Below are 12,718 nucleotides of genomic sequence, written 5' to 3' on the forward strand. Positions count from 1 at the left end.
AGGAGTGCAGCCATTTGAACACCTTTCAGGGTATGGCTGATTTGAGACATTTTCAAAGGAATCCAAGTTCCTTTTCCTATCTGGGGTTTGGTGATAGCTGTGCCCTTCGGTGTTTCATCCTGTCTTCAGAGATGGAAGACAAATGGAGCATGGACATTTCATCTCACCTTTTCACAAAGATATAAAAAGCACTAGACACAGTGGAGTCTCTGTATCCATCTTCAAAAAGGCCAGTTTTACACTGTAATGTTCATCAAATGTCAAGAGACAATCAAACATCTCTTACATCCGCCTGTTGTTTAGAGCTGCTAGGAAATGGTTCAGTTTACCTAATGAAGGCCAAACTGGACAGTAAGATAACATTCAGAAATCCAGCAGTGCTACAGTAAAAGCCTTTCTTCGGCTCCCACTTTGGGGCTCCAAGTGCAGGGTCATTAACAGAAAAACAAAACATGATAATCTGGGGATTCAAAGGCTTTTTCATAAAAAGGAAGAAAAATGAAATACAATATTCTTATTGTGAGACAAACATCCTGTAATATGTGATAACTCAAATAAAGGCAAAACAATATCACATAATGACATTTCACAAAAAGGACAATGAGGAATAAGTATAAAGATTTACAATGATCACACAGCTTTTTGGCCAGTTACTCAGATCAAATCAAGTGTAATTTGATGTTATCTTAACTTGAGAAAAATATAACTCTTCCACCAATCTTTACTTTTGTGATTAAAACAGCCCAGACTCTGAACGCAGCAATGGTATCCATTGGTAAAAACACAACAGACTACAAATTAGATCAGACAGGGGATGGGAAAAGTGTAGTTATGATTAAGATGTGGGCAGATATCACACAGAGGGACAGAAGGGACAGGAACAAGCCTGCTGGGGCAGTCAACATTCATACAGCGCTCTAATTGGGTACAATGGTAGACCTGATAGTTTCTGAAGGCTGGTGGTCTACTAGCTGAGCCTCAAGCTCCCTCATCTGGAGACTTGAGTCTTAAATTCAGTAGTTTGAGTTACAGGACCTTATCACAATCAGGCACAAAGGAGCAAATGAAAGAAGGACGGACAAGGTTACACTGTAAAATAATCTCTCCAATATGCTTGGTTCAGCCACCTATTAAGCTTCTTTAAAGCAGGGAACTACTAAGCATGTTGAATCTAGAGCTAACAAGATTTAATAAAAAGCTAAGTCTCATTACTACTTGTTATTTTAATTTCCATCTGCTGCAACAATGTAGGTCTTTTATTTGCACCACCTTTACTCAATGCACCTTATCCAATTCTCCTTCACATTTCCTGTTTCACAACATGAATTGCACACTACCCAATTCTTCTTTGGTTAGGATTCAATTCAATTCAATTCAATTCAATTTCAATTTCAATTTCAATTTAATTCAATTTTATTTGTATAGCGCAAATTCATAACAGAAGTTATCTCAGGACACTTTTCAAATAGAGCAGGTCTAGACCGAACTCTTTAAAACATTAGGGATTTCCTACATTTCCCAGAAGGACTCGCAACACCATCAAAGAATGTGAACTGTTGGTTATACCTGTAGGTGGAGAGTGCACTGGTAATAGTTATAGCAATAGCAATCATGTAGCAAGAGAGACTCTACGAGAGTAGTAGGTTTGATTCTGGGGACTATTTTTTTCATGTTGTTTCTTGTGGAACTTTACTACTACTCACTACAGTACTTCATCATCATGCGGTTTTGTCACACATTTGAAATTGGTATTTCTGTCTTTGCTACACTGGATTTCTCTCTGATTGCTGAGCTCTGACTCTGAGGGCTTTATACCACAACCCTTTCTTCACTGCTGATGTGAGATATTGCTGAAAAATTGATTCCTCTCGCTGTAGCTGGGCAGGAAATATCTCGACATGATGTGTCACATCAGTCTAGGGTTGGCCAGTAATCTGCACAAACAACATAATAGCGTCAGAAAGGCACGGTACATTGTAAATGGAGGTTATTTTAAAACAGTGGTTGTGTATTATTAGTTGTGTTTTGTTCTTTTTTTAGTACAACTAGTTACTACACAAACTGCAATATAAAATGACTTCAGTGAGTGACAGTCTACCTTTGGTGTATTTGCTGAAGGGGCTTTGCCCACAGTGACGACTGAATCTGGCAAGATCAGAGCATACTCTGTGCCTCTGCAATTTCGTGTTGATGACACACCATCCAGAGAAAAATGTTATATAGTGGACGAGCAGGGCAGTTTCCTTATTCTTATTCTGCTCTCCCCTGTGAATGAAGATATACATATCTAGTAGGGATGCACCGATATGAAAATTTTGGCCGATACCGATATTAATTTTGTTGTTATGGTCGATAACCGATATTTACCGATATCGATATGTGTTTTTTTTTTTTAAGTTTCTGAGATGACAAAATTTTGTACAGACTGAAAATCATGCAAACTGAATTTTTGATAGTCTTCCTTTATTTTCAGAACGTATTTTACTTCCAAATAACAAGGTTAAAGGGCTACCATAAAACATAAGTAACCAACCTTTACCACTTATCAAACATGCCAGTACTCATGGCACCATGTTATCAGCTCTGTGCACTCCAATTAAACTCAAATCTGTGAAAACGGCTAAATCAAAATATCCAAAACATGTCCTGACTGTTAGTGCACATTTTTTCAACTTGCACTGTAATTTTCCACGTAGCAAACATGCAGTCAAAACGTCCACACCGCTGACATTTTTTCTCCTCTTCAGTTTAACATCCCACAATCCTGTGCTGCTACTGTCGCGTGCCCAAACAAATACACATGGCCAAATCTCCCTCCCCCTCCCCCTCCTTCTCCCTCTCCCGACACACAGCAACTAGAGGATATACATCGGTTGTGGATATCATCGATATGTTAAAAAATGACGAACATCGGCCGATACCGATATTAATGCCAATATATCGTGCATCCCTAATATCTAGTATCTATGCCAATCAGCCATAACATTATGAGCACTGACAGGTGAAGTGAATAACACTGATTATCTGGTTATCCTGTCAGTGGGTGGGAAATATTAGGCAGCAAGTGAACATTTTGTCCTCAAAGTTGATGTGTTAGAAGCAGGAAAAATGGGCAGCGTGAGGATTTGAGTGACTTTGACAAGGGCCACATTGTGATAGCCAGACGACTGGATCAGACTATCTAGAAAACTGCAGCTCTTGTGGGGTGTTCGCGGTCTGCAGAGGTCAGTACCTATCTAAAGTGCTCCAAGGAAGGAAAAGCAGTGAACCGGAGACAGGATTATGGACTAAGAAGACTAATTGATGCACGTGGGGAGCGAAGGCTGTCGATCCAACAGACGAGCTACTGTAGCTCAAACTGCTGAAACAGTTAATGCTGGTTCTGATAGAAAGGTATCTGTGTATAAAGTTTTTCCAAAATCTTATGATATACACTAACCAGTGAAGACATGTTTGCATTTGGGAACATCTGAGCAAACTCATGTTTCTGTTTGTACTCTGGCAAAAACACTACATTGACCAGCAAGACCGGTGGTTTTCTCCCGTAATACCACGTGGGATTTAAGGCTCTAAAATAACAGCGGTGTGAACATAACAGACAGCTGAAAGAGAAGCATTGTGTCAGAGCTCCTGTTGAGGTTTCATAAAGGAGGTATGGGTACATTTTACCCTTCAAGAAATGATAAGGGATTGGGAGAAGGATCACGACTCAGACAACAGCATCTAAACACAACCTGCCTTACTCCGTCACGCTCTGTTCCCGCTTGACTGTCACTATGACAACTGGCTGTTTTGCCAGACCTTTAAATTGACTTTAATGCCACAATAATCAAGCCAAAAGAAAGGGAAAAACAAATGGTAGACCTAGAGAGATATACAACGTAATTATAAAGCTAAATAAACAATGCAGCTTTAGTGCGACATGCTGCCCTAACACCTCCCCTGGCAGCTTCACACTTGACAAATTAATCCACTTCTCTTGCTCCTGCTCTTCTCTCTCCAGAGTGTGCTTTACAGGCAAAGGAAACAAATCATCTGTGAGCCGAGCTACCGGCCTTCCCGCTGGTATGGGCTCCCCTCTTCCCCACCACGCCGACATGATCACTCCGCCCATTACAGGCACTGGCCAGGTTGCCAGCCGCAAGCCAGGCCACACATGCAAACCACAGGCTCTAAAGCTGCTGCCCACAGCCTCAAATGGTGACTTTGAACAGTGCCCTTTTTTTCCCCCTCTCCTTCCTTTACTACACCTCCTTGGTCACAGTCTGGGGTTAGGGCTGCTCACAAAAAGCAAGCAACCTCTTCATTGCAGCCTCAGCCATAATGGCCCCAACTTATTATATCTGCTGTAATTTTGAAAAGCTGTGACAAAAAGGACTTGAGCGAGGCTGGGGTTAATGATGTTGTTAAATTACATTACTGTCCCAGTTCAAGCCTGATCCTCCTCCACGCTCAGGGTACAGGAACAGCGTCTGGCTTGTAATTTCTGCGCTCACAGAACAGAAAGATGAGTAAAAAGAAATAAAACATCTCTCAAACATATTTGCTCTATTTAATTACGGCACGATTAGAGGCAGCCATTTTTCGTTAAACTAGCCCCGGGGCACAGCGGAGCACCTTGCTATTCAGCCAATTAAAAAAGCCTGTCCTGCGACGCTTGAAGCGTCGCAGGACCTTCTTATTTATTTCATATCTGATCATACTTTCTGTTTGTGCTAAGGCACTGATATGAAAGGGTTTATTTTTCTCAACCTTAGAGCGCAAACTCACTGATCCATCCTGATGCTTTCAAGTGCAATAATTGCTCCTGTTGCAACAACTCTGCCCACGTGCTGACAGAACAAAGTCCTAGAACAGCAGCGAACACAATCCATCAGCCAACAAAAACGTCTCGCTGTCTGAGACTTTAATCCAGTTTGCTGTTTTAAGTACAACATCTGACCCAACAGCACGATAACATGTAAGTGCACTGAAACATTAAACCAATCCACTCACTTCTCACTTCTGTTGGGGATAGATAAGTTGCATAAAATCAGTGATTTCTAGGTGGACTCTGAGAGTGATAGATTGTTGTTGCTGTGGAAATAATGATTTGGATGCTATATGGATGGTCAATTATCAATGTCTGAAATTTGTTGGTGTAGCCAAACAGTGCTGATGATCACCGGGCCAAAGCTAATGGTTAAATGAGATGTGTACCAGAGAGGGTTTAGTGTCAGCCTTGATGCACACAATCATCTATTTACTCTCTCCAGTTCGAATGGGTTCTCTTGTGGAGCGCTGTTGCGGCGAGGCTTGTGGTTTTCGAGGGTTTATTATAGGGCGACGCACAAGAGCCACGGAGAGACTCGTCGTGCTTGGGATGTTGCCATGGCAACACGGCTCAATTAAGAGTGGGATGCTGACGGCTGCAGAAAAGCGATTGTTTAAGATGCAGTGTGCAAAATTGTATCTCTAAAATGTTTTTCAGCCAGCCATTTTATCTACGCTGAGGTACATTAAGAAGCTGACTATCCAGAAATGTGTCAGTGTGCAGGATTTTTCAAATTAAAATCCTTCATTTACTGTACCGTGCAAAACAAAATCACTTAACTTAAGTGCATCAGTAGTTCTTAACATCTTGCAGCACTTATTTAGATAAAGAATATAATAGTAAATTGTGTGAAAAACAGAGTAGGTACATTTTTATTTCACACTGCACGTCGTCCTTACTCCAGTACAGTGGCCTTACAGACAAAATAATGGATAGCTAAAGACCTACAGAAAACTTACAGGCAGAATTTGCAAAGTCATCTCCTCATCCCTCCTCTACTCTCCACAACAAAAATATCTGTATGAAGTAATGAGACGTTGCATTATTCATAGATTAAAGCTTCTCAGTACATTTGAGCAATGGGTATAAAGTGTTGCCTGTGGCAGTGCGATTATCACAAAACCTGGTTTTGTGATCCAAGCGCCGGAGGCAAGAGAGTGAGCAGTTGTAACCACAAACACGTAGGCGCCTCAGAAATATCAGTTGTAAACATAAAAAAAACATTCAGTGCATATACCATAGAGATAAATACACTACCTGTGAAGAATTTAGTATTTATAACTTTCATGGCAAGTTACTTTTCCAAAGACATTCAAGACGTGCATACTGTGAAGTGGTTAACAGACTGACTGAAAGCGCAGCGAAGGTAATAAATCTGTGAGTGAAGGAGCCTGGCAGCTTGTCTACAAGAGTCCAAAGTTCTGCTGATAAAGGCCAGTGTTCACACTGATAAGGTTAAAAGAAAATACTTTAACACATGCTTCATTCTCAGATCCCAAAGGACAAAATGCTTACACACACATTTCAAGATGTTATTATTCCATGTGCACAAAACAAGGTATTAAAGCACCTACAGTGAGAACTCTTACCTTGCTGTCTGTGGGTAACTCCCTCTTTCCTAGATGCTGGCCCATGCTGCTGACAGAGACTGTAAGAGAAACACAGAATGAGTTTACACCAGGAGAAGAAGACTGCGTATTATGTGAAGATCATGTACTCCTCCTTATCTAAGCAAGTCTGTGAAACTGTGGCATCACACACAGTGACAAAAACACTGGAGGAACTGTTTTATACTGAATGATGGTAGGGATAATGCCAACACAGATAAAAATGCTGCTGCGGTGCAATTCTGACTTCAATGACAATCAACTCAAGGTCAAGATCATGGTTCTTGAAAATGTATTGTCTATTGCATTTAGCCTTATTTTTTAAAGTAGTAATTTAAAAAGCAATCATCTTTACTTATCTGGTTCTCAGTTTGGTCTTTGGGTGCTTTCACGCCATACCTGTTTGGTTCACTTAAAACAAACTCCAGTGCTTTTGGCCAGTTTAGTGCAGATTGTTTGGGCTGGTGTGCAAGCTGTCAACTGATGCATGATGACATCACCAAAACTGTCCAATCAATGAGCTATCTGTCAGTCTGTATGACCTCCCTGTTTATTCCTCGTTTTGTTTGTAAAAAGTCTGGGTAAACATGAACCAAACCAGGACTATAATGCAACAATGTATCATTTTTTCCCCTTCCACCGGACCAAATGAACCCAACTACAGGTGTGAAAGTACACTAAGGGTTCTTTCACACCTCAACCAAGAGCAGTTAACAGTTTTGATGAATGCCAACAGCATCTTCAGCACTGTAGAATCCCATGGGGGCTATGTTCTATTATGTGATATTATATATAGGGGGATATGTGCAATTCTTAAACATAATATTATCTCAGGTTTTTATTGTCTACCTCTGGGTGAAAAGACACTGAAAACACAGTGCCTGTTTGCTGGTTTGTTTGTCAGCAGGATTACGGGAAAAACTACTGGCCCGGTTTTCATGAACCTTGGTGGAAGCCTGAGCCAAAGAAGAACCCGTTCAATTTTAATTCTGGTGACTGACAGCAGTCACGTTACTGCTTCTAATGTGCTTATTAACATTCTCTGGTGTGCCCAAGAGTAGGGATGCACAATATGGATTTGTTTGCAGCTGATGCAAAAACAGACAATTACCTGCTTCTCATGGCCGATACCTATAATTTCACATTTTTGTATTCAGTTCATAACCTGTAGTCTATGCACATGTAGTGAGCAAAGATGGATAATTAAATATTCTATAGCTCTGTTCTAACATATTCTGAAGTCACTGTTGTTAACACGAAAACAACAAACAGCAGTTCTGAAATATTAATAAAATATGATTTTTTTTTTTCCGATTCCAGCATAATTTGGCTTTTGTACAACATAAAGCCTATCAATTGTTTTGCATAAGAAATCAAAATGAATTATTATTAATATCAACCTATAATTTATCGTCTGTAATTTAGTTATCCCGATAATTTATAGTAATACACATTTCCCATTATTGGCTATTATTTATTTCTCCCGACGATTTTATTGCATCAACTAATCATTCGTTAGTATTATTAAACTGCAAATCGACCGATCAACATGTAGAAACACAGTGGGGCAGCTGCTAATCCCAGGGCTGATGGTTTGATCTTTGACTAGCACATGGCATGGTAGCTTGCTGTCATGCGTGTGTGAGGGGGTGAATGATGGGCAAACTGTAAAGTCCTTTAGATAAAAGCGTTATATAAATGCCATTTATATTAGAAACAGGAAGAGCTGTTAATGCTGTAGTATTAGATCACTATATTTCACATGGTTTTTAATTAGGAGCTTCCAAAATCCACAGTATAGTACACAAGCACATCACAGTTTTAACTCCTTTTCACTCTCTCAAATTACATGGAAAATTCTGATCTTATGTGCTGATGTGCATTCATGTTACCATGGTTACCTTAATCTTGTATAAGTATAGGCTATATGCCGCTTAGACAGACTACTTATCATAAGATTGCTTCCTGAGCAGTTCGCAATCAGCGGATGGATTTAGAAGAATAGCTTTACCCTAAAACCACATATGTACTTTCACCAAGTCCTGTTGCTGGTCTGCTTCTAGGACGCTTGGAGGCATACGGAGACCCTCCTTTTCAGGGCCCGGTTGTTTTGTCGGAACTGGATTTCAACTAGGAGCTTTCGCAACAGCCCAAACTAATCGAACAAGCCAGAACAGCTGTTTAAATCGACCAAACTGTTGTGAACTACAATATGACTTAACCCACGCTCCCCTCCCTGTATGTGCTGTAGTCTTCTGTGACTTCATTCCCTTCATTAGAATACTTTGTGCAGATGCTTTGTTGTGCCCTGCGGTGCTACCACTGCTGTAAAAGACATCCTGCCAGTGATTAGTAGCTACTTCATTAATGTCATCATCTCTGAATCTGATATAGTTCTACACAGCCGATGATGCACCTTTTTTTATTTTTGTTTTTTATTATTTTGCTGCGGGCTGCTGCAAATTAGTCTCATCCTCACAATTATCTGCTGCTGTGCCTGAATGAAGGTGCGCCGGTCATGGGAAAATGCTATATATTCTAGAGAGAAATATATAAAATGCAGCTCAATTACAGGCTATAATTATTCAAATTATAAACATTCATCACCATATCCTAGGGAACTGTGCAGCATTACAAGGTGAGGGCCACTTACATTATGAGACCATGTCAGTGTTTCTGTCACTTTCATAATGTGTATGCTTTTTGCCAACATTATACATCTAACTCAAGGGCTGCAGCAATAACTGCAGAAAAAAAACAGACTCCAGCCAACAGGTATCCTGCCAAATGTGTGAAAAGCTCCAACATGCCCTGAAAGGTAAACTCCCCCAAAAGCGAAGAAGAGTAGAGTGAGGAAGGCTCAGCTCTCTCCATGTAGAGGAAGTGAGAAATGTCTGCTAAATAAGGAGGGGTCTCAGGTGAATGATCTCAAAGCTCACAAAACAACATAAATCCAACTGAGAATTTTCAAACTCATGTACGTGCGAGAAATGAAAGACTCTAACCGCAGCAAATAAGAACTGTCATTTACTTAAAGGTGAAAGTGGGAAAAGGTGTAAAACTCAGGGCTTATCAAACAGAAGTGCTGAATATTGCATGAATCAAAAACGCACGCTGCAACCACCACTCAAAGAAAGAATTTTTCTTTCCTCTGAAAGTGCAGTCTCCTTTACTTTGGAGTAATCACAGAATGCATTTTTTGGGCTTTTAGGAGAGTTTTGCACTTACCAAAAAAAGGCTTTCATCATCTTTGGCACCTTGACTATTTCCTTGTCTGGCATTTCTTCATTTTAGAACAATACATGGACACAAAATGGTGATGTCCCTTGCCAAAAATGCTTAAGCTACACTACAGTTTACTGATGGTTTGTTGGCACAGGTTTCTAACATTTTGACTGGATGCAGGAAACTCTCCATTTGAATGCCAACAATGTCGAAAAATGATCTTGATTAATTCAAGAATGCAGAATGTGTCAGCTTTATAATTAAAATTTTTAATGCACCAAGCTCGTCACATTCCCTACTCACAGGTCAGTTAGTCCCAGGGGTTCAAAAATATGTTAATGAAGCCTTTGAACAATCATGATACAAAAACAAAAAAATGAATATAATTGTGAAGAAATTATTATTGCACATTCAAGTTCAAAGACACACACGCACACTATTTACCACCTTATTTACCTTTTGCAATGGTCAACTCAGGTTAATTGAATATAGCAGAGAGCCTCCCCTGTGCCCACAGTGAATGAGGATTAACCATTGAGAGGTGTTATTAGAGCCATTGTCCTCTGAACAAGGACCACAGCGGGCGCAACTGTGATTAAAATGCAATCAGCCAGAGGAAGTTTGAGATTTTATATCACAGCAATATGGCTTTAGGTAAACAGCATTGCACCCAAAGGAACAAAATTTGCAACAAATAACGCTAAAAGACCATCTTTAACGATTAGACATTCTCCCAGGACCTGAAAACACTCACAAAACTCTTCTAACAAGAGTGAGTTTGTCCTCTGAACATCAGTCTTATTATAACATGACGTGCTGATGATTCTCTAAGGAGAGGAGCAGCCATATCTGAAAATAGGTTTATTAATGAGGGAAATTTAACAGCCCTGAGCAATACGGCTAACTTCAAAGCAGTATAAATGAATTTATTTTGGCTACTTGAGAGCAGCGGAACTACCTGTGAAGGCATTTTATCACTGTACAGAGCTGCCATGGCAAACGTTAGCTAACAGTTGCCTATTTACACATGCAGCTCACACAAAGCAACATTAGCATTACTTTGGTCCTGTTAGTCATGCTACGTGACGGATGTAAATGCAATGGTTTGCACCTCCTTGGGGTGAATCTGGCTTCCTAGGGGCTAAATCCTCCACTATGTTCATTAGCGAGTCGCTAACTTTGCCGATCTGCTAGGACAGGTAGCGTTCAACAGCTTTTTCAAGGTCTCTGGCTAGAAACAAGGTCATCGTATTGAGAGTGAACCAAAACAGTACAGTTGCAGGTAGAGATGTCGGTGATTAATATTGCACAAACAACAACATTCTGTCTAATAGCTTTCCAGACAAGCTAGCTAGCCATTCAAAAACTACTGGCTAACCAGCAAAACAGCCACGTCAGGAAACGGAGCTGTGTGTCAGTGGAGGGTGCCACTGCAGATACAGTGCTAATGGGGACAAGTAGAACTTTCCAACAACATCAAAACAAAATCTATTCGATTTCTAAGCGCCATCGCCCGCTGCTTTGGTTGCAAATCCAATTTACAAGGGGAGCTGCAACGATAAGGAACCATTTGGGATGACAGTATTTGTGCATCGTGGGACATCTGCTTGACATGAGCAGGTGTTTTCAGCAGCTGGATAAGTTCTAACTCACACAAATCATGTAGCGTATGCTTGATAGAGCTGTCGAGAGATCAATGGAACTTATTTTATGTTTACTTAGTAACAGCTATTTGCTGCTAAAACTTTATTTAGACTTTTTCTTAAACGCTAGATCTGCCTATTGTGTTCAATTTCATGTGTGGAGTGTGAAAGAAAAGGACATTTTTTTTATGATTAACTGATTACTGATTGTTAGTTGGAAAACCAACAAAGCACCAACACCAAGGTGACCTTGCTGCAGCAGCCCAGGGTTCAAATCCGACCTGCAGACCTTTGCTGCATGTAATTCCCTCTCTCCCCCCTTTCACGATCAATTAAAGGCAATAAAAGCCCCACCCCCCAACAAATAATTTAAAAACCAAACAAACAATGAGCTGAAAGACACTTGAATACTCTGTAGATCTGAACTGCAATGTTAGATAATTCAATGCGGGCCTATCCCTAGCGACAACTCTCCTATTACACATTGTCATTTGGTTCTCTGGTAATAAAATAAAATTGATTAGTGCAACTTTAAATAAGCTTGTTATTATATATCTCGGTCCTTATTGTACTAACAACTGCCTCAGAAAAATTTAAAGCAGCTTAAAGAAATAAAACAACAGGACTCACATGAACCTGTCAAGAACCAACTGAAGCCAACACATTTATAGGCTAAACTTAAAAAAGGGGTATGAAGAACGAGTCTAATTAAAGCACTGACCCTGGACAGTCTGATCCTGTCAGCATATTATACGGATAAAGAAGAAGCTGTGTCTGGTGGTTGGATAACCCTTTTCTGAACCTAAGCAATCACAATCCACATTTGCATGGGAAGTAATCAAACTTCTTCCACAGTTCCTATAAATAATGGACAATAAACAAAGGAATGGAAACCAGGACCATGTTTTGTCTTCCTCATGAAATTGGCTTTTTATAGCATACTTCAATATGATCACACACATCTGTACACAGCTGTTTATCCACTGGACCTCCACAATACAGCCAGACATTTGTGACACAATTTTAAAGTTAGTGACTTTTTTTAAAATGAATGAGCATTCGCCAAACATATATTGTTTGTCAAGGGCTTCAAATTGCTTAGTTCTATAGAGATATTCAAAACAAAAACACCAGAGAAGGGGTTGAATCATATGTGAGTGTGCTGGTGGTTCAGCTAAAACAGCCACAGAAAGCACAAACAAGTAGCTGCAAAAATTAGCAACAATAGGGTTGCAATCATATTGCCAGTGGCTGTGCATTAGTTTAGCATAAAACTGTTATCCACTGAGGACTGAATGTGAGTCCTTGCAGCCAGTTTCACTCTAGAATATTACACAATCAAAGCTGAGATCCTGCAAGGACTTGCAAGAAAAGACTGTTGCATAATAGCATGTGAGAGAGGGAGAGGCCAAGAGGAGAGGGGGTGTGAT

The 12,718-nt window shown here is 40.2% G+C and overlaps 1 protein-coding gene across 2 annotated transcripts in view; it reads right to left on the reverse strand.

The window, feature by feature from the left end:
• LOC127367151 (myelin basic protein) overlaps nt 1-12,718 on the reverse strand; it is a 53,528-nt gene that overhangs the window by 33,094 nt on the left and 7,716 nt on the right. The window contains exon 2 of one of the 2 annotated variants that reach the window (XM_051406749.1): nt 6,388-6,461. In XM_051406749.1, coding sequence (XP_051262709.1) covers nt 6,388-6,447 — 60 coding nt within the window. In that variant the 5' untranslated portion in view covers nt 6,448-6,461. The remainder of the gene's footprint in view (nt 1-6,387; nt 6,462-12,718) is intronic. The other variant, XM_051406750.1, reaches the window with a different exon arrangement.

This window comes from Dicentrarchus labrax, unplaced genomic scaffold (assembly GCF_905237075.1).
Source record: "Dicentrarchus labrax unplaced genomic scaffold, dlabrax2021, whole genome shotgun sequence".
In the NCBI taxonomy this organism is placed as follows: Eukaryota; Metazoa; Chordata; class Actinopteri; family Moronidae; genus Dicentrarchus; species Dicentrarchus labrax.